At 38.9% G+C, this 22,715-nt stretch overlaps 3 protein-coding genes across 4 annotated transcripts; all 3 read right to left on the bottom strand.

Annotated features, from left to right (window-relative positions):
- Window positions 1-197: 197 nt before the first annotated feature.
- brap (BRCA1 associated protein) lies at window positions 198-5,511 on the bottom strand. Its single transcript, XM_079551809.1, has 13 exons — window positions 5,212-5,511; window positions 4,953-5,114; window positions 4,663-4,885; window positions 4,329-4,518; window positions 3,284-3,397; window positions 3,058-3,206; window positions 2,759-2,834; window positions 2,507-2,645; window positions 2,258-2,367; window positions 2,083-2,172; window positions 1,882-1,985; window positions 1,580-1,719; window positions 198-618 (listed from the first exon to the last, which is right to left on the bottom strand). Exons 1-13 carry the CDS (start codon window positions 5,288-5,290, stop codon window positions 392-394), a joined length of 1,803 nt encoding a protein of 600 aa, XP_079407935.1. The 5' UTR covers window positions 5,291-5,511; the 3' UTR covers window positions 198-391.
- A 1,803-nt stretch (window positions 5,512-7,314) lies between these two features.
- On the bottom strand, window positions 7,315-15,989 carry naa25 (N-alpha-acetyltransferase 25, NatB auxiliary subunit). Of its 2 annotated transcripts, XM_079551808.1 has the most exons (24): window positions 15,886-15,989; window positions 14,865-14,950; window positions 14,536-14,674; window positions 14,338-14,456; window positions 14,180-14,254; window positions 14,004-14,111; window positions 13,866-13,944; window positions 13,599-13,710; window positions 13,438-13,527; window positions 13,166-13,338; window positions 12,984-13,096; window positions 12,701-12,905; window positions 12,450-12,539; window positions 12,209-12,389; window positions 12,003-12,102; window positions 11,773-11,924; window positions 11,581-11,706; window positions 9,244-9,487; window positions 9,046-9,169; window positions 8,911-8,976; window positions 8,728-8,825; window positions 8,555-8,665; window positions 8,340-8,480; window positions 7,315-7,758 (listed from the first exon to the last, which is right to left on the bottom strand). In XM_079551808.1, the coding sequence occupies exons 1-24, from the start codon at window positions 15,944-15,946 to the stop codon at window positions 7,636-7,638; spliced, it is 2,916 nt and encodes a 971-aa protein (XP_079407934.1). In that variant the 5' UTR covers window positions 15,947-15,989; the 3' UTR covers window positions 7,315-7,635. The 2 variants fall into 2 exon arrangements, 1 of the variants encoding a protein (XP_079407934.1); XR_013792631.1 differs by lacking the exons at window positions 7,315-7,758; window positions 8,340-8,480 and having other exon boundaries at window positions 8,625-8,665; window positions 9,046-9,487; window positions 12,209-12,386.
- A 1,796-nt stretch (window positions 15,990-17,785) lies between these two features.
- On the bottom strand, window positions 17,786-22,079 carry pitpnb (phosphatidylinositol transfer protein, beta). Its single transcript, XM_079552046.1, has 12 exons — window positions 22,007-22,079; window positions 21,019-21,049; window positions 20,457-20,602; window positions 20,223-20,314; window positions 20,134-20,141; window positions 19,961-20,035; window positions 19,784-19,867; window positions 19,052-19,129; window positions 18,868-18,972; window positions 18,677-18,799; window positions 18,465-18,547; window positions 17,786-18,127 (listed from the first exon to the last, which is right to left on the bottom strand). The coding sequence occupies exons 1-11, from the start codon at window positions 22,024-22,026 to the stop codon at window positions 18,500-18,502; spliced, it is 810 nt and encodes a 269-aa protein (XP_079408172.1). The 5' UTR covers window positions 22,027-22,079; the 3' UTR covers window positions 17,786-18,127; window positions 18,465-18,499.
- Between the last annotated feature and the right edge of the window lie 636 nt (window positions 22,080-22,715).

Here is a 22,715-nt window from a genome sequence, read left to right as displayed (position 1 = left end):
GCCCCATGCTGCCACACATAACACAAAAAGATATAACTGTTTTTCCAAAACAAAACCTTGAACGGATTTGTGGTGTTCATGATCGAATCAGCAGCAAGTTACTCGCTTCTATTTGTCTCTTGAAACAGTTGCAGTTCCTTAAAAAACTTGTGGGGACCTGTGAGAATCCTTTGGGCTTTCTGTCTATTAAGGATTAAATGTGTGTTTTGTCTGTTAAAGCAATTGTGTTCTTCTGATCGAGAGTCAGATAAACTCACCACCCACAGACTGTTGTATATAGAGAAGCACTCTTTACTAACATAAGACACATGTTCAACAAAGCAAAGGTGCTCAGTCATTTGTGTCCACCAGCAGTTTTTTAGCATGCTCAAACAAATGTGACGCTTGACTGTTACTTCCTTTTCCGGCCCCGGCCCCTCCTTCCTTTAGAGGAGGGTCCAGCTCCGTCGGAGTTCAAAGCACTGTCTGAGGGACTGGCCCCGATGTTGATCTGTCCTTCTTGGATTTCACTGCGTGCCTCTGGAGAAAGGTGCTCAATCTGCTGCTGTGTCTCCAAATAAAACATGACGTCTCGAAGTTGCTCCTGTAGCTCCGTAATGGTCGTCTCTTTACGCTCCACTGAAAAATAAAGGATAGTTTTAAGATATGGATTATTATAGAGGTTTGGAACGTTTGCCTGATGTCTTATATACATTTCTCCATCTCAGAGACAATACAGGCTTGTCTTATATGATCTGATCTATAGAATAATTAGCTAAATAATTACAATGTTAGGCATATAGACATAGAAATAATAAACGTCTATTCCTCACTCCTCTGCATTCACGTTCACAACAGTTGAGGGATAATCCAAGATGGCAGATCGGTCTCCGGCTATAGTGCATGTTCCAAAAAAAAAACAAAGCAGGAGACTCTGTTCTTGTCCGGGTGGTGTTCAATATATCATATCTGCAATATATCACGACTGAGTACGCGACAATACACATATGGTATTGAGGCACGAGGTATCGAGATACGCGCATATGTCTAACCATAGTCTTGAAAGTATCACAACATTCAGTCAGGGCTTCAAGAGTGGAACAGCCTTCCAACTACAATCAGGGAAATACCCTCATTTCATTTATTCCGCTCACAACTTAAAATTTGGCCGTTACAAAAACATCATTGAACTCTATGCCACCCTCTTGTGACGACCCTGCCATGTATTTGTATCAGTCCACAGAATATTTCTCCAGTAGTGCTGTGGAGCATCCAAGAGCTCTTTCACAAACCAAAGAACTGAAACTACCAATACAGAATATATTACAATTTTAAAGCAACTTGCCCGACACTGCTATGGAACAAGAGGAATGACATTTGAGACGATAAAACAAGGTGTATCAGATATTTCCAACAGTTAGACATTTGTTTATCGTTACTATGACAACAGCTACAATGGAAATAGATAGGAATCTAGCTTCCTGCCTCCAGCTAAGCCCGGAATGTTTACGAACAATTAAAGGGTCTATAGTCCAGAAAATACGGTACACACTTATTAATACAGATTTTTGCTTTGATTTCTGCATACGCGTCTACTCACCACTCTCTTTAGATTTTCGTTCTTCCTCAGCCAGCTGTGACTGTAGTTGAGTCTGGTTGGCTCTCAAGCAGCGATTCATCTCTTGTTCCTCCTTCAGCTCTTGGCCAAGTTTGACTACTTTGCTATTGAGCTGGGTGCACCTTGTTAAGCAAAAAGAAGATTGAGCATGTATTAAGATCTGAAACCAACATCACATTTGTTTAGATCCATGCAATAGCTGGATCTGGTTGAACCTCATCAAAACTGAAACACATAATAAATACATGTAAACCAGGATCAAAAACAACTAAATGAAAACTTACTTTTTCTCCATGGCCTGTTTATCTTTTGACAACTCTCCTAATCGCCGCTCCAAGTTATCACAGCGCTCCAGTGTTTCCTTAAATTTAGACTTCATGTTGTTTATCTAAAAATCATACATTTGTGTAATTATAAAAGCAATAAAGATTAACAATACGGTTGAATACACAGCAAATGTTGAATGCTCTAAATGTTTGTAGTACCTCTTCTGCAGTTTCTTTTTCCAAATGAGTAATTTTATTCTCCCAGTAAATTCTTTGTGATTCCAGTTGACTTGTCAGTAGGTATGAGTACTGCAGGTAAATACGTTATTATTTGAAATCCTGCTCACTGTTGGAAGTAGTTCTTAGAGTTATTTAACAGTAGTAGCCGACTTACTTCAAGTTGAAGTCCATCAATTTTCTCCGCATGACAGGTATCGCCTTCACATTCATACTGGACCATCTTCCCATCCGTTTTACTGGCAACCAAACGGTGCACATAATTATCTACATCAGAAAAATACACTTCGTTAGCAACATAGACGTAACACTTATAGTCACATCATTTCCTTAACAGTCTGTCTATACACACATGAGCTTGGCAACATTTTGCTCTTTTGATGTATATTTACAGGGAACACAGTACCTCCAGCGTAGTCCCAGACTCTGTGGTTGGTGAGCTGCATCGCATAAGTGTGCTGTGTTTCTTCAAAGTGTTTGTAAGCGTGACGACTAACGTAGCGACCACAACCAATATGTCCACAGATCAAACAAATCCATAGGTTCTACAACAAAACAATCATTGGCGAAGGAAAATGTATATTATAAATAAATAAATACAGAAATAAAAAAATATATAGATATATTTCAAGTTAAAAATGCAAAGATTGATAGTTACCTCCTGTACTCCACATTCAAAGCACTTGTTCTCTTCCACTGGCTCCGGTGTTTGGCAATACCTGCATACTGGGCACCTACACACACAAAGGCACGTATTGTCCCGTTTTGAAATAAGAATAAACCAGAAACAAAAAGCTTTTTTTTACATGAACCATGTAGAAAAAAAAACAGTTGCGTAGTGAGTGAATAGTAAATAGATGGTACAGCTACATTTTTAAACCTGAAATACTCTGAAGAAAGTGTGATACAACTCTCTTATCTCCAATGTCATGTGTCACATATCATTATTTCACTTACGAGACGTCCTCCCAGCGCTGAAGACACAAACTGTGAAAGCTGTGGTTACAGAGTGTTGTGAGGACACCATTCACGGACTCATCCATTCTCTCCAGGCACACTGTGCACTTGGGCAGTTCAATCAACTCCATCACCGGCAGGCTGGCCCCCTGAATAACAGCAGAACCGCTAAAGCAAATGATGTCAAGTATCTGATGTGTCGTGTACATGCTGAGCTGATACTTACATTCTCAGATTTAATGACCTCCGCTCGCTCAACGTAGACCAGCTGACACACTGCCTCTTCTATAGAGTTGAACTGACGACCATTACAAGCAGTGTAAAAACTGTCTGCATCAGCCTGATTAACATACAAAACAAAGCCTTAATTAAGAAACTTTAACACAAATGTTATAAAACAAATAATTTCAATGTAACTCATTTACAGCGAAATCTTGCAGTTTAAATAATCAACTACATTTATCAGCGCATTACAGTGAAATAAAAATACATTTATATATATATATTTGTTTCATAAGTCAGTACATGTTAATGAACACACATGGGACTCATATTTGCAAACACGCCACATCCGCTTGAAGCCATGGGCGACTTGCATCAGAAAAGATTAAAATGTTGCTTATAGAGCCACTTGCTGACATACTGTAAAAGGTTTATTTAATCAGTAACTTTCTGTATTACACACGCTGCTTAGCACCAAATTCTCTGACACGTCAAACTCCACTCTGCTCCAGCACATCCAATGCTTGGACTGCACAGATCGCAATAAAAACTAAATCACAGTTTAAATGACAGAAATTAAGAAATTGCAAAGGCTGCAGTTATTTTCTCGGTAGAATATTTAATATGCAAACCACTGAATTTCCTGTCTCTATGGGGTAAGCTAACCCTGTAGTTCACTCCTTTATTCTAAAACGCATTTGGTTCTTGTATTAGTTTAGCAATTCATATTTCAAATATTAATGCATGTTTAAAATGTGCATAAAACTAAATATTGATTTTAAAACAAATCACAAATCTAACTGCCATTACGAACTTGCCAGGAAAATTGGAATTAGATTATTAAAAATTGTGCGCACCCTTCAGGATGGGCTGTGCAGAAAGCCACTCAACCTTATGCATTACATTTATTTAGTTAATGTACATAAAAATGTAAACATGACAAAATGAGCCTAATGGCTTTAAATAAATTCAGCTGACATTTTGACAAATGCTCCATCGAAGAGAAAATGAAAAAACATTCAACTTTTTATGAATACATGATACTGTACCTGTGAACAGAACTTAATCAAAACCATGTATTGGTTTGGTGTGGAGTCTCGTATAATCTTCATGTGCTCCATGACGTCATTAAAAGGAGCCATAAGCTTCATAAGATCATGGCTCGTCATGGCGGCAGGCACAGTGAGGATGCACACCATTGCACTGCGTCGCTCATCTTCAGTTAGAGACGTCATCTTGCTGTAAGGAACATATGTAGTGGGTTTAATAGAGATAGAAGAATAACGCAATAATAACTCATGTATCAGTGAAAGCGCTCAGTCATCCAGGCATATTCCAGTGTTGCACAAGTTTTAATATGCTAATTGTTGACATCTGACTTACTTTGTCTTGTAAAGATGCATGATGCCATGTATTATCTCTACAGAAGGGTTTCCACTGAAAAAGGAGATCTGGTCTGGCAGCTGTTTGGAGGGGGAGTCTGGTGCCATGGTTCGAGTGGCACTGTTGTCTTGTGAGTCCACAGAGATGTCCACTTCTGCCTTTACAGCTGTTAGTTCACTGTTGTCTTCTTTTGGACAATCTCTCTCTTCACTCCCACCTTTGTCTAGAGCCACACAGAACATACCCATTATGGCAGCTAAACAAGGACTTTCAGTTTCACTGCTCCTTACCTGTGCAGGGTTCAAAGGTTTCTATCACCATGTCACCCATAGCTCTACTTCCTATGTGTTGGTGTAATATTGCTGTTCTTTCTAGATCGGTCTTCCCACTAAGTGCCAGTTTGGCCAAGCCCAAAGCCTTCTCCTCTTGTTCCTCTTCTGACATGCTCTCGGCTGTAGTCATAAGATAACAATTACTGCGTCACATCATTCACTGTGACAAAAAAAGAGTTTTATTTGCAGATAGCAGGGCTGATAAATTAACACTTGCCGGCAGAATACTGGAAACCCCGTGGATAGGGTGACTGGTCGGCAACTTCCAGACGGATGACCACCAGGGAAACACTCATGACAGAACAGCCTGCTCCAGCGAACAACAAACAGCTAACTACAGCTAGCTGAGCGATACACACAACAACCCGCTGAACACAAGAGCTGGCGCATAACAAGTCTTTGTCAAGAAGGTTAAATTAGTCCTTTTGGCATTTTCTGATCCACTGAACCCGAAACTAAAGGTTTAATGCTAGCGCTGGTCATGATGATCCATGGAGCTAACCTGGACAATGTTCATAACATGATTCTTCCTCGTCAAAAGACACACACAGAGCAGGTGTTATACTGCCACCTATGGGTATCAGAGGCCACTGCAGGGGCTGTAGACAAGGGCCCTGCAGTGACCAAGGGCCGAATGCATCACTTTCTACAAATGCCACTGCTGTACGTCAAATATGGCCTTTAAATGGATCTTCTAAGAAATTGTAAAGGAATTGACAATATTGTTTTCTAGAGGACTTTAACAGGCATTTGATCTATGATTTGTGTAAGATCCTAAAAGTCATCTAAAAGTCATGGAACACACTGCCACCACAAGTCAGGAACTGTGGCACTTATTTTACTTTTAACAGGGCTCTGAAACATTGGTTGAAAACTAACCAGACATGCACACACAGGTAGATTATCCCTTTTTTGGAGCATTGGGGGCATCTTTGAGGCTGGTTGTGGGTTGTACTTGTAATGTCTATATGTATTGTGTATGTATTTCTTCTGTATATTGTCTAAGTTAATGTTTGCTGATCTTACCTGCCTTAGGACAACGGATGAAAATTAGCTGCATTGCTAACTCCGGCATATTTACATTGATGCCCTTTGCTGACATAAATAGATACATTTAAAAATCTTGAGGGTCAGAGGTTCCATCATGGAGGGCCGGTTTTGGCTCCCGGGCCTGACATTGCCCATCCCTGCACTATTATCAATAAATCTAATGCTTAGACACTCGCACACATTTTTATTTAAAAGCCTTTATTTGCAAATATGGATGTGATTGTATGTTTACACAACACTAACAGGGGTTTCATCATCATTTAGGCCTATCCACATTACACTTCAGTCTTTCAAAAAAGGAAATAAAAGATTGCACAGAATAGAAAAGAAAAAGTTAAAACTGCACATAAACTGCAGTGCCAGCAGTCGTCTTTCAGTGCTTGTTTTTTTATATAGCAAAACTACAGAACATCTTTTTTGCTTTTCAAAGAAACCTTGATACAGCCTGAAATACTTCAAATAGTTAAATAAAAATTTTGGTTAAAAAATTTGGTAGGTTTTGTCTTAACAGGAACAAACATTTCAGATGTACAAACTAGTGAAGCAACTGTAAAACCCACAGCCCTGTGCACAGTATCTTTTGCAGCAACAATTATTTACAATTAGGTCCAATGATTAAAATGGATGCAAAGAACAATCCAAGCAGGTCTTACTACTTCAGAATTGCATGAATATATTTTAAATGTGCATTTATTGTTTTTGAGCTCAAAAATTACTTGTGTTCTCTACATATGGCTATATTCAAACTGTTTTACAGAAGTGGTTGCATATGTTACATTTGTCACATTGCTACAAATAGATTTCATGATTGCAGCCTTCAAGAACAAATCTGAGTAAAAAAGACAAACATTCTATAACCACACATGGTCAGTGATAATACAATCAGTCCAGTCGTTATAGCCAAAACGCTTTGGGTGGTTTCCCCGTTTGCTTTTGCTCAAATTATAGCTCTCAATTACTCGTTTAAAACCACGTTCTCGCCAAGTAGAGCCGTTCAGTAAATAGATCAGATCTTTAAAAAGCTAAATTCTTTATGCTGGGTTTTTTGAATATTACTGTAACATCAAGTGACAAAAGAACACAAGGAGAATAAAGGGAATAGGTGTGAAAAATAAACATTTTGCTGTTGGCTGTTTTGTGGCACTGAGGTCCATTTTCATGAAGTTAAAAGAGCAGCTGTGGCTGTAGGGTAGAATAAATTGCCCTCATGTGGACCACAATATTTATTGGAGTGACCAAAAAGACATACAATAGATGTATAATGTTGAAGGGAAAATTTTGTCAATAATTTACTTGATTTATTAACCTAAAATGTCAGTGTTTGCAACGTCCCAATTAGCAATATTTCTACAGAGAGAAATATTGTCAACTTGGATTTGATTAAACCTGACTGACAACACAGTATTTGCCCAAATTCAGTAAGCATTGTGCGAAATGTTCTCTACTTGAGAATTTCCAACCCCCAAAATAAGTAGTTCAGTTTGCAAAGGATGAGCATAGACTTTTGTGAAACCAACACTCAGTGGATGACCTGACAGCAGATGGTGGAGCAGGGACTTCAGATAGAACAGTCCATGAATCATGATGAATTTCAGATCTTAAGGTTCTTTACAGTTTCTGTTCTCTTTTTCAGTAAATCTCCCACTTCTTGTAGTGAGCGGAGGTAACTACTCTGCACTTTGTCCATAGTAGACATGGTAAACGATTCTTCCTCCTAAAAGAATAAAAACAAAAGGAACAAATGAGATTCCAGAGAACTCTAACCAAAAGCAACAACAGTGTAAAGATCTTGCATTTTTATGGAACAAATATTTGCTTTACTTATTTGACAGGGACATTGCACAGCTAATGTGTTTCCATGGCCAGATGGCTACAGGCCCATTTTCATGACTGTGTTTACAGAGCGCTGACAATTCATGAGGAAGTCCATACAATATTTAAAATGCAGGTAAAGCACCACTAACAACAAGCAGCACCAGTGGAACGATCACCTGAACAGTCCACAAGGGGGTTTCGTCCGGACAGTCCGGTTATTACGCCTTGTGTCCGGACGAAGAACACCAGGTGCTGTTAATTATGAGCAGCACAGGTGTTATGTTGAAGAGGAAAGAATTATTTTACATTTATTACCATATATCGGGACTTGTCATGTCCAGTATTATAACAATCTACTTTGTTTAGAAATGGTAAATTATGATATTTGTCTGATGCATAGTGCAATTCATTGCGTCAGAGAAAATTCCTTCACAACATTTGCCATAATGAACTAATGAAGACTGAGTCTTGCCATCTCACCTGTGTGCACCCTTCCAAGTTTAAACTGGCAAGTTTAAGGGTTGTCAGTTTTAATTCTTGTTCTTTAATATACTCCGAAGCGTGGGTAAATAGGTCCAGAAAGCTCCCGGTCAGCTCTTGGAAACCATGCATCACCACTGGCTACAACAACACCAGAAGTGACAAGTTACAAACTAACAGAACACATTTACATAATGAATAATGGGGTACCATACCAGAGCAGTGCTGACATCCTTTTTTTTCTTCTTCTTCTTCTGTAGACTTGTCTTTAGTGGTCGAAGGATCTTCGCACAGTAGCTAGCCACCCATAACACAATGCTCACAGTCTGAGGAGCAACCACAGTATTACTGCTATACTCAAAGTCCTTAAGTGCACTATATTGTTTACCTCAACAAAGAAAACAATATTTTCCAGTAGGGATGGTCTGGTTTTTAGCCTGGTCCCTTTCATCTCCAATAAATCCCCTTCACATTTATTTAGCATTTCTATGGGAAGAAAAGGGGAAAATAAACAAGACTTTCCGTGTCAATATTATATTCAAAACAGTTTATTCATAATGTTGTCATTTACCTTGAAGTTGAACTGTTAAAGTCTGGAAACCATTACAAATCTGTGCTTGAAGCTCTGTGGATTCATCTATTTCAATAAGAAACAAGTTAATTTGTAACTTATTTTCCCCTCTGCTTTGATGCAACGTGTGCTTACCAAGTCCGACAGACTCGAGCTCCAGTAAGTGCACAGCGAGCTGAAGAGCAGCCGCCTGGCACTGACAGCTTCCACAAGACAGGGCCCGCGCAAGTCGAGTAGAGGGCGGCCCCAACAGCGGATACTGTGTTCAAAACATAATACTGAATTCTGTCGCAGTATAGGGTCATAGAAAGTAATTTTGCTTAAAGAACTTGCCTGTATGTGTTTTTCTGCCAGCTGAGTCGCTGTCTGTAGTGTGTGATCGAGTTGGGAAAGCAGGGTACTCAAAGATGAGGTTTTGTCACCAATACCATTTTCACTGGTCAGTGCAGAGTTTTGTGTGGCAGGTGCGTGTCCCAGGGAAGATAAAGAGGCTATAAGGCGGAGCGCTAACGACCGCATCTTCAGCCAAATGGATTCTTCCTCCAAGGACTGGTGCCGGTTCTCCTCACTTAATTGTCTGTGGAAGAAATTCTTACTGGTTATTTATGTGCGAGCTCATGTGTTTTTGAGGCACCACAGCACAAGTGGTGCCTCAAAAACACCACTTTTGCATTATATTTTAGTACAACGTTCAAAGCACGTTTACTTGAATTAAACTTTATACAGTAATTCTATGTCTTTATTACAAAACACAGATGCCCCTGCCTAAAGAATATGAACTCCTCCTGACATTCTGCTCCTTTACAGCTGTGTAATGTTAAATTATGTATATTTTTCTTGTATTATTTTGATTTTTGAAATAATAACATCACGTATATGCTTATGGAAGATTAACTGGACAATAGCAATAGATATTATACTATTATTAATTTTTAATTATACTAAAATGAAATAAAAAGTATTGGCAGACTTTATCTTCTCAATTGTATCCTGTTTATCTGAAATGTTAGTCCGGGGCCGTGTTACAAGCTTTTGGAAACATTATGATGCCGCATTTGTGTCCAAGTTAAGAGAAGCGCACGGGTTCAAGGCCGAAACGTGATGATACTTTTTTTGTTGACATCTGCAATTAAGAAGCGTGACTGAACTCATCATCTCAACGCTTGTTTCTGCTGTCTGTCAAAGAGCTCCCTAAAGAATTGGCGATGTGCAGAACATGGAAGGATTCTGAAAACATTTAGTTTAAATAAGCTGCATTGTCGTGCAGGTATTTTACACTCGGATGTTTTCTATTGTCTAATGGTGTAGCTTGGACTGCTCTGACCCAGGGAGGAGAAGTTAACCAGGTGAGTTAACCAGGTGATAACCTGTTTCTCTGTAATGATGCGATCAGTCTGTCAGGAGCACACAGCCGCAGACACAGTATTTGCTATTGAGACTCCAAACACTTGGCCAATGATATTTTTAATGGCAAACGCTGAAGTGATTCTTTCCATTAAATGATTCATGTTTGCATTTTGACTGCAAAAAGTGACAAGCCGTGTACTGACGAGTCTCAAAATTGTCATCTGCGTCCGTGTTCTTGTGTGTGGATGTGGTTCAAAGCTTTTGCAGACTATTCTTGTCTTAATAAATGTGCACCATTTTACACTGTTTACACACCCTTTAAGTGTTTGTGTAATCTGACTGAACTCAAATTTAAGCAGTTTCTGTTTAATTGCGTGGATAGAAAATTTAATAGGAAACTGTGGAATATTTTTGGGACATTATGAACAAATGTTTATTGCCCTGTTTTAACCCCCGGCTCACATTGAATCCACAAGATGTCTATTTTTGACGGACGCTGCAGAGGGCCGCAGCACTTTCTGGCCAAGCCCAGGGAATCAAACAGGAAGTCATTCCCCCGCCAGGGAAGAGAATCCAGTGAATTTCAGGATAAAAATAGCTACAAGCTAACTTAACAGTACGGAAAAACAGACACGCACGGCCACGGAGGAGCAGACAGGATCACGGAGGATATATTTGTGCACAGGAACAATACGTTTCCCCTTGGACTAACAACTATCACATTATTTCAATCATATGGATTTCTGAGCAGATATCCAGAAAGGAGTAGGCAGCTTGTATTCAGTCATTTGTACGGTTGATCCGTCTTTTTTCCACAATAATGCGCTATTTACATGTATTTCTTTATGTACAATGTTGTGATCGCATGAAACCTCATGAAGTCGTGGAATTGTGATATGTGAGAGCTCCTCGCTGTGCACAAAACTGTACTTAATGTGAGTCACAGTTTACAAGAAAATGGAGTACATGCAGATGCCGTTCAGTAGTCAATTTGAGCCCGGCGTAGCTTATATCTTACTCCACATGAAGAGGAGTAAAATATTAGGGGCGCAGATGGTAAAGCGGGTCGTCTCATGATCGAAAGGTCGGGGGTTCGAATCCCACACACTGTCGTTGTGTCCTTGCAAGACACTTCACCCACATTGCCCCCAGTGTCTGTGTACATTGGTGTATGAATGAGAGTATGAATGGGTGAGTGGATCCTTGCTGTAAAGCGCTTTGAGTGCCTAATGTCGGTGGAAAAGCGCTGTATAAGTTGAGACCATTTACCATATAAAAATAAATGTGCAGAAAACACAAAAGCTACATGTAGTAAATGCATACCGTTCCTTAGGATCCCAGCAAGTGAAAACCAATAGGTCTCTGTTATCCCTTAAATTTTTCCAAGGGATGTCATCTTCCTCTGCAGTCAAAGACATGGCCTTCACACTTTCCTCCAGGCTCAACACACTTAACAAATAAAACTCATTAGACAAAAAGACTTACAGCAATCAATAACTTGTTTTGAAACCTCACATGTCGGCCTCCAAGAAGAGATCCAGAAACATCTTCTCCGTTCGAACTTGTGCGAAGTGCAGTGATTGGTTTAACCTGTTCCTGAGAGCAATGAACTCTGGGATCTTCTCAAAAGCTCCATATTTGTAAGCCTGAATAATATATTCTGAGGTCTAGAGTCAAGAAAATAGATTAAGAGTTGCAGTTTTGCATCAACTGTATTAAATGCATTGTAGAATAATGAATCTTACATCTTTCTGATTAGAGTGGTAAAACCTGAGGGAGAAGTTACAGGCTTGAGAGGCAGCAGCAAACTGACCCAAAGACTCAGCATAGCGCGTCAACAAATACCTGAACAGCAAAAATAATGTAACCATGTTGGCTGCATGTCAGCAACACTAAGACACAATCAGCAGGAGAGAACACACAAAGTACAACTGAACTACACAAGTCTTACCCTATTGTGTCGTGCTGTACATGCTTGGCATCCAGACCGGAGTAAAGGTCCACTACGGGTTCAAACGCTCCCAAGCGACAGTAAAGGAGCAGCAGCAGTAACTTAAATTGTGCATTAGAAGAACTGTGAGACAGGCCTTCCTGGAGAAGACCTAAACAGCGCCACACCATGTTCTCATCTTCTACAGAAGAAAGAGAAATTTAGTCTGTGAACACAATTATCAGAACATGTTGGTACATACCAGTTTCAACCCATAGATCTATGTATACATGAGCTGCCATGAGACAATACATGTCAGAAAATTGCAGTTCTGTCTTCAGAGCATTCTTTCCTGTTTCCAAAGAGGAACATATCAATATTAATAAATACAAACATCAGAGCGCTTGCACATGATCATAAAATATCATGATTATCTTAAGTCTATTCACCAGAGTCCTTTACCTATTTATGACATTTCTCATGATAAAAAATACAAACAAAATACAGCCTAACCAAATTTGAGTCCATGATGATATCGAGCTTTTAACTCGGAGATGAGCTTCAGTTTTGCATCCACATCCAGAGAGTGATGCAGGCCAAGTGCACGACTTAGTTGACAAAGGCACAGATGCCTCTGAAGAGCTTTGGTATCCTCTGGAAATGCAAACTCTTCACCAGGCTCTGCCAATGGGACAGCTTCACTCAAGCGATTAATAAACTACAAAGATACAAAAGAGAAGTTGGAATGTTTTAATATAGCATTATAATGAATGTATTGTCCTGTATATTATTTTACCTGAACATGTTGCTCAGGGGACAAGAGATGTAGATATATTTTCAAATCTGTAATGCAACAGGGTTTGTCCCCAAACTTTGCAAAAAACTGCACCATCAACTCTAACGGCTCACCTATTAAAGGCAAACAACTCTATCATAACTTATTGAGAAAACATTCACAAAATATTCACAAAAAATTACCCAATAAATTTTCTTCTGAAGAGCCTCGTTCTCTTAATCTGTGCAGTAACTCTAGACGAGCCAAATAGGGGCCTCTCAACGCATGGCTCTCTTTGTTTTCCTCGCCTTTGACTCTCTCCTCCACAAACCTTACCACTTTATCCACAGTGTGATGAACTGGCCCCTCTAAACAGCTGATTGTGATAAACATTTGTCGTTAATGATTTGAAACCCTGAGCGCACATGCACACACTTCAAAAACAATGGAAGTGTATTTAAATGACACAACATACTCTTCTCCTTCCTCTGGTGGACACCAGGACTGGTCCAATATGTGGAAAAGAGAACTGAAGTAAAATCCATAATATTGCCATTCATCAGGGCTAGCAGGAAGAGAACAAGTAAGAAAAAGCTCTTGAACTGCAAGCAACGTAATGCACATGTTTTCACTTACTTTTTGAGTAACAGCTTATGTGCTAGGGCATTGCACTCAGGCCAACGCTGCAGTCGTTGATAGATCGTCATACACTTGTTCTCTCGACTCTGCAGTTCACTGGTTAGTTTCTCTAAAATACACATTAAATATTAACATTAATAATAATAATTACTGAACTCATTTGTATTTTACTGGTCTTTTAGGAAGAGCAGTTTTCATCAACTGTTATAAACTTGACGGCTACTCCTCCTGGGGTCAGTACTGATGCAAAATAAACTAAATTACCTCCAAGCGGTCCCCGAATGACTTTAAGAGCCTCTTCACATTTTCCCAAACGCTCTAGGATCATATAATACAGCTGCACCTACAAGTGTAACATGGTGTTAAACATTTTGAAACACAATCAGACAGGTGTAAAATTACCTCTGCTTCAGCTTCGATCTTTTCCTCTTTGACCATTTTCTCTACCATGCGTTCAGCAAGAGGCAAGTACATGGTGAGAGCCAGCTTCTCATCTTCAGCTGATATCGCCTGACGGTCATAAAGTCAATGATTATTTGCTCAGGTTCGAGAAAGTGATTTCAATCTAAAAATCTTACCTGCATTACCAAACTCATAACAGACCAAAAGTAATATGGATTTTTAGGGACAATTTTATACAGGGCCATTCCTGCCTGTTTGAGAAAAGCAAACACCACAGATGCTTCGACAGTATCACCAAATGTGAAAAAGAAAGGTGAATGCTAAATTGACTCACCTGCTGCATCTTTTTGTACTCCCCAACTCGTGCATATGCCATGAAGAGGTGAGAATGATACTCCTCACTCAGAGGAACCTTCTTTACCGCAGCTTCGTACAACTTTGTAACCAGCTCAGCTATGTGCAAAGAGAACATCGATATAGTTACATATGTATTAAACAGAGTAGGTGATAGGGACTGGGTAATGGTACATACGCCGATGCATCTCCCTATACAATATAGTCAGGGCTTGCAGTGAGTTGTCATCGGTGGGCTCTAGTGTGGCAACTTCCTGGGCTAGAGTGAAAGCTTCGTCTTGCTTCCCAGTTCTTTGCAGGCCAATAGCTTTGAGGACCTAAAAACAAACGCAATGCTCTGTAGGAAACTTGCAGCTGTGTTAAATTATTACTATGTTATGAACAAAAAACTTAATTTCACATTATTATACTTTTACATTATTCTATGTTCTGTTCAATGAGCCTCCAGTTGGTCGTGAAACTAAGTACTTGACCATAGCTATTATAACACTGAGGTTGTGTACCCACCTTTGCGCAATGTAGTTCTTTATGCTTCTTAAGCAGCTTGTCTGCTTGTTGAATTGCCATTTTATTGTTGCCATTGTCAAGATAATCTGAAAGAAAATGAGCATACATATACATAAGTATATATAAGTATATAGATTGATATAGATATATTGTCCTAAACTTTTGATCAGCTCCAAAACAGCCTATTTCAGTTTAATTGTTGTTTTCAATACAAAGTTTATTCAAAACTGTTTGTCTCACTCCCATTTCTTCTTGTTGCATATTGAAGTTCTACTTGTTAAGGTCCAACCATGCAAAGGGTGATTTCTTTTTGCCATCTTTCAGCTGGTCTCAAACGTTTGATCGTATGTATAAACTCAGTATGTAAGCGTAAAGCATTCATTGTCGACTGCAAAAATAAAGGTATGTAGTTTTCCACCAAGGCTTGAAATCAAGTCTATTCTAAACATTGCACTGACAGCTGGATGCTACCAAATTAGCAAGCTAAGCTAGCTAGCTCAAAGCATTGTCTCTGTGCTTAACTAAACCCCAATGGGACAAGATGAAATCAATCCATTCACCGGGAATGATGGTGCAAAAGTAGACATTATCTTATAGCGACGTCATGCATAACTGTACCGTAAACACATAGACGCAAAGTATTTTATTTTATATATTGCAGTGTGTCTAAAGACATTGAAATGACAAGCTAGCTGTCACACAACACATTTAAATGGCCTTTAATAGGACACAGGAATAGAATAGAAACGATTTTGAAGACTAAAACATATTTGCACCGTAGACACGAAACTGCAAATGCAGCGCTTTATTTTGGGCTATTTAGTAGATGGTTCCTTCTAAGCTAGTGTCTCAATGGCTAAGCGGGTGAGGTGCACTGTCATTGGACAGTCAAGCCAGCGCAGTCCGAGGTTGGAGCTGTGGGCCGCGCTGCTGTCCTCCGAATCCTGTACATATTACTTGTCAAGTAGCAACACGCTTAATGTTGATATCCTTCAGAAGTTCCATAAATAATCATGCTTACCGTAAATGGGTCTAAGTCGTCTGTCGTTCGGATCTTGCACATGGCCTCTCGCCGCCGCCATGGTAGTTTACCTGCCGCCGAGTTCGCGCATGCGCAATACCATCAGTTTGAGATTTGAAGACAGTTGGCCTCTTACGGCCAAGCCAGAAGGAAACCAACCCAGTTTATACCAATATTTTAAAAATACATGTATCATATAACGTGCTGCTGGAGCATATTAAATTAATATAAAATATTCCTTTTTTTCGCACAGCAACTTGTACGTCTATGTTAACACAAAAGGTATTTTGTTAGCTTTTCACATTAATTTTCCCCTATTGACTTGACCTTCTGAGGGAATCAACAATATAAGCTAGTGTCTCAAATAGCACTACATTAACGCTTATGAATTTCAAATATAATTCCTGTGCTTAAACTAAGACACAATTTACAAAATGCACAATGCTATCTATCTACCATGCAGTGGAGTTTATAATAAAGTTCAAATTATGGAAAAGTAATATTTGGAATTTATTTAACATTAAATACCAGTGGCATAAAGAGTTCATGTCATGCTTGTACATGTGTATAACACTTCTGTATCTGCATTTCAGTTGTGACAATGACATCTGTCTTCATCGAAATAAAAAGCTGTACATTCATAGGCGTGGATGAGGTACAGTGGAACTATGGCATGAAAACAATGGGCAGTATGCTTATCCTTTTTACATACTGTACTTAATAGCATACTGTACATTGCAATAACCTTAAACGCTACAGTAATGAAAAAGTGTTCGCATGTAACTATGACTATGTAATTCAAGTAAGCGGTACATACACCTATGTAGTGGGCCTATCAAAAAGTACACTTATTAAATTTGCCTAACCATAGAGGTTACATGAAACAAACTTTTCATACCTGCACTAAGTTGTGCCATAATCATACAAAGTATTACAAAGTGTTACCTGCCATTACAGTCTGAATTGGCTTGGAGTCAACACAACAGAAACTAAATCAAACCTGAACACAATCTAGTTAGAAAACAATGAAGCAAAAAAAATATACTGTGTTATTTTTAGATTACCGTTACTATAAAAGTACAGTATATTTTGCTGTTTTACTTAATCTTTCTTAACCTAAATTTGAACATGTAACATTGTCTGGTAGTAACAGGATATGAAATGCAATCTTAATTATTAACATAGTGAAAATAATAATACTACTACACACAAATGTCCACACCCGCAAAAACATTGCAGATTACTCTTCTCTGGAGTCGAACCATTAGATGTTAGTTCAGAGAAGATTTGGTAGTTCCCAGGCTTATGTACACAGCAATGCACAAATTCTCAATTGTTTTAGTAAAAAAAGAGAAGCTTTTGTGAAGGCTGTGAGCCCTTCAGATAGAGCCCTAGCCAGGACAACAGGACATGCAGCATCAGCATGAGGCAAGTTCCACAGGCTGACCATGAGTAGGAGCACTTGTTCAATGTACAAGTCCAACTTTACTGTATCCAAACACAGAATGACAATCTAAGAGTGAAGGCAGAACAAAACCCAAATAAACACACACTTAAACAAAGTGCTGTTTTGCGCAAACTCCTCAATGGGATCCAAACCTTTTCCAAAACAAATAAAATTTCAACCAATGAATTTCAGCAAAGCTACATTGCAGGGATACAAATAATGTGCATGCAATGACAGAGGAGCCAGTATCCACATGCACCGGTGACAATGTGGCCATGTGGATCAATGTTCAGCCAAAATAAAATCCAACGCATAAATATATGCGCTGGAACTGACACCGGCCATTAAAATAAAGAAAAAAGAATGTTAATATAATGCACATTTTCTGTGTATGAAACAGAAAAAAAAGGAAAAACTAGAGACATAGATCTTAACATTTATCCTGTTAAAAAAGAAAGAAAGATTGGGGTTGATCTACAAACAGTTAATTTACAGGGGAAGGTAAAGGTATGAATATCATTTAATCAAAAGTGATGTTGTTACCCCCATTTATGGAGAACTTCTAAAGCTAAAATCAACATTCTGATGTGGAGGCATGTGGTTGAAGTAGTATCTGTACAGTATTCATTATCTGTCAAACCCCAATGAATCATGTGAGACAGGCAGAGTGTCAGGGAGCACTTCCGCATCATTGTGGACGCGTCTCTGATGACATCATCATGTCAGGATTTGGTTGTTTTTGCCTCATTGCTCATGAGCAGCACTGGTGCCACGAATCGGACCTGTTTTACGCAGCTGTAAAGAGAACAGACATTAGATAAGCATTTTGTGAATAAGAGCAATGATCTGATTCTTCATGCATGAAAAAAATAATTTTATCCATGCAACCCAATTAAACAAAAACAATTTCCCAACGGAAAGATTAAGCTGTGAAAATTGTTAATATGCTGTTATGAAAGCAGTTAATTGACAGAAGGAAACAAAACAAGGATAAAAGGTCAGGATAATGATTTGAAACACACAGGCGACAGTTGTGATGCAGTGGCAAGACTATTTAGCGATGGCATGACAGCATGAAAACAAAAGAAAGAATGGTCCATGCAGTGCCACCAGTTTGACTTAATAGACTTACTCAGCCTGCTTCTAGAGTCTGACCTAGTGGACCTTTTAATCATCTGTTGCAGAGGTGCCTCTCACTTCTCCTTTTTGACGCATCTAATAAAATTCAGGAGCAAGTAATGATACTCTGTAAATCCTTTCACTTTTCCAGGTACAATATGATACATCAGTGAATAATAATAAAGCCTGCCAAGTCCTCAAGTGAAATATACAGTACGTAGTTACCTCTTCAAGCTCCTTCTGAGTCTCCTCTTCCATCCGCCTGATGTCCTCCATAGTCAGACCCACCCATTTGTCAATCCAGCAGAATAGTTGACGGTGGAAATTGGTGAAAATACGTTTTTCTTGCTGCCAACGTAAAGTGATGTTTTTAAGTTGGGCACGAAAATAGGACACACAAAATAATAATCCATTACCCTATGAATGAAGTTCTCGACTTTAGTTTGCAGACCCCACCATCTAAACTTGACAGTGACCAGTTTATATGCGCACATGTATGGGCAGCCTTCTTTCAGTTCATTCTGCAAAATATGACACAAAAATATGACCTAAAAAGTTCCCCACGTACTAGTGTTATTGCTGCACGTGTCGTGTATGTACCTTCCATTCTGGGCCAAGAGGTCCTCTGCCCGTCTTAGCAGACAGGAAACTAGAAGGATCTTCTTCTGGCTTATAATCCTACAAAGAAGAGAAGACAAAAACAAAGTGATCCCAGAGACCACACCTAATATGGTATGTGAATCTTAAAGAACAACCAAGAAGTGCAGGTGCTGAAAAGATATTTATTAACCAATAATCAGGGTTAAAACACTGCCCATAAACCCAAAGAATTATCCAACACACTACAGCCCCCAGCCCAGTAAACCAAGAGTACAAATCAGATTTGCTGGGAAACAGCGGTGCCTACCTGGAGCAGATGGGACATTAAGATTAACCCTAGTTCAACACTGATCCACTTAAGTCATTATTAACAACAGAATGAGAAACACAAAGTCCCAAGGAACAAGAGTGAAAACTGAATAAATACCATTGACCATAGATGGTATGCACATTTTGAAGTGTATATGACAGGTGTTAATGCTTTTGAAAATAGCAAGCCAGAAATATAATCTTTGACATTGCAAATTGAGTGGAAAGTCCCCTCAATCTGCTGTTGCCATGGTGGGATGCTAATTGTCAGGCTGTTGCTATGTTATGACACACGCAAAACCTCTGTTATTTTAGGCTTGTGCCAGTGAATCGGTAACACTTAATCAAACATTATACTTTGTTTTCCATTTGCCACGACTCTAAACATGCGCTGCAAAGATGTGAAAGGTGCAAAACTCTTACCCCTGAAGAAACATCTTCATTATTTGCAATATCAATTGGTACCACCTCTACAGTCCCCCATTCCTGTTCATCCAAGTTGTGAACCTGCAGCAAAGGCAACACAACAGGACAGCGTAAAGAAATCCCTCTAGTTGATTAATTTAGACACAATTTAACAGGTGACAATTAAATACATACATTTTCTAGAGTTCCCATGTCTGGTTTGTGCCATGTTTCAATCTTTATCATGAAGTCATCTTTCATGTACTCATTCTGAAAATAAGATTGATACAAACAGAGCATTTCAATATATCTTTCTTTTTGTTGGTCACTTTAGATGTTTAACTAACAACAAACTGAACCAAACTTACTGTAACAACTGTAAGGAAAAAAAGGGGCACAAAATAATTAATGTTCTTTAGTATAATTAAGACAATGTGTAAAAAGACAAAACACTTACTGGTGCGACAGTATGGATAGGCATTCCAAGCTTTTTCATGAAAAACTAGAGCACCTTCTGGCGCAATCATCTTTACATAAGAAGGTACTTTACTGAAAGATGGAAGACACAGACGTATTAAATTGTCAGGTAACTTAGGCCGTGGAAGGTTTTATTTTGGCTGTCATTTTCGAAATGGGTGCTGACAATTTGTGTCAATTAAAATCAAAATGACTCAACATTAAGCTAACGTACCTTTTTAAATGATAAATTTTATGGGTATACTGTCCCTTTTCTCCATCCTCCTCATAGGGCTCATTCTTAAGCACCTCGATGCCTTCTCCACCTCCGGTCTCATTTTTGCTAGCCTCAGCAACAGAGTACAGCTGTCCAACTTGATACTGGTACAAAGAGTGAAAGATAATATAAGAATAAGTGAAACGTGAGTAAATATTCTTATAAAACAAATCAAATCACTTCACAAATCAAGCAACAATGACATGAACAAATGTAAGCGCTCCGTGTTTCCTACAGTTTCAGTTGAGATTATGGCGACATATACAATCCCCAATTTAAATAAATATATCAATTGCTGGAGTAAAAACGTAAATTACAGAAACTTATAACAAATGTATCTTTTTTAACTGTTTAACAGTCTGTAAAGTCGATATGTGTTGATCATAACAAAAGGCAAAGGTAATCATTTGCCATAAGAGACCAAAGGGGGCACCAGTCTTCCTGAACTGATCCGAAACACGGTAAGCACAATAGCAAATAGTATGCAGCATGGTTGTGGTAAGCAAGTTTTAATACCCACCTCTTCCACTGAGACTGGTAACACTACACGACTGGGGAAGTCAAAGTGCAACAGACAGCAAAGAGACACAAAAGCAGAAAATAATTACTAAGACAGATGTACAGATGTATCCGTACAGCCACAGTATAAAAGTGTAGGTAATAATCAGTTTCATACTTAAAGCACAAATTGACAAAAAGAGACACAGCTTCAAAAGAGACAATAGTAAGTCAATGCTTTATCAACACAACATGACAAAAACATAAATAGTAATGTCTGTTTTCTGCATGTTTGGCCCTTGTGCAACAAACATACAAATATAAGTGCGGTCTACCTCCGGTGGGTAAAGGGCAAATGGGAAAAGATAAAATAAACGAGTGATGTTACAACTCGGATTAGCTTTGTTTTTACGGAGTCATAATGATACAAACAACGGATTCTTGAAGTTCCAATAACTCCTAATCCCAAACATAAAAGGATTTAATTTTGACATGTGGTCAAATGAGATACAAGTTAAATGAAAATAATGGTAGCTTTGTTGACAGACTACTAGCAACTAGCCGACCGCTACAGCTAGCGTTGATGTTAAATCCGTAGGAGAAGGAACCTTAATCTGTCACTCACGGGACTAAAGCTTACGCGACTTTAGAATATAATAAGCGGTCGACAGGGCAGGGTAGCACAAATCTACAACAAATCGATAGGGTACAATTGGTGCTTATTGCGTATATGAGCGCCTTCTGATTTTTTATGTTTCGGGCTCATTAAGAAGCCAATTAACATTAGCTTGAGTTAGCATCGCCTAAAAAGACCGGTGTGTTCCGTTAACCACGTCCTGATCCGCCCAAGTAAAGCAGGCTATTGTGGACAACCAGCGGGGAACGCAGCGCGAAAGACACCGAGAAATACACAAAATATATACAATTATTTTTAGCGATACGTATTTGCTGAAATATAATACTAAATAAAGAATTTTAGCAGAGATTTTTTACAAACAGTTCAGACTCACTATTCCTTGATGAGCACCATCTTCGTCACCCCGGCTGCGGCTGCGCACTGACCTCAGCCACTGCCGGAGGAGCAGTGGCAGCCCCTGGCCAGAGGGGGCGCTGCCCCAGTTGACTGACACGCAAACTGCTCGACGATTTTATTTATTTATTTTTTAATCGTCAGTGCAACATCCGACCATATATTAAAGTTATATACAGCCATCAAACACTAAACAACACAGGGGTCTGCTAATAAGCTATGAGAATGTTGATGGATTTTGCTAATTTTTAAAGCCACACCATAGAATTTCCCCCAATAAATAAAATGAAAATACAAGCATTTATTTTATGACAGATATTTTCATCACCTCATAAATGTACAAACAAACACGTGCCTTTGCTGTGAGTGTCTCACCTTTCGTAAGACATGACTGTAAGTTTACCTGGAGAGGGTACGTCTCCAGCTCTTCGCCATGGAGATGGAGACTTATTTGAGATTGGAAAAAGTTAGGTTCTCATCAATATCCTTTCTTTGGTTTCCCACTGCAGTCATTTTAAATGTAGAGCTGGTCATTTGGAGCATGTTTTGTACTGATGGCAACAGTATAGTCCAAAATGTTACGCAGTGCGCCTTTAATGTTTCTTTATTATTCACATTCTTAATTATTTTATGGTATGTTTACTGCTCCATTTAATTCTGTGGTAATTATTTTGCCTAATTAAATGGAT

Source organism: Gobius niger (assembly GCF_951799975.1).
Source record: "Gobius niger genome assembly, chromosome: 2".
Taxonomy (NCBI): Eukaryota; Metazoa; Chordata; class Actinopteri; order Gobiiformes; family Gobiidae; genus Gobius; species Gobius niger.
This window is presented reverse-complemented; position numbering and strand designations above follow the sequence as displayed.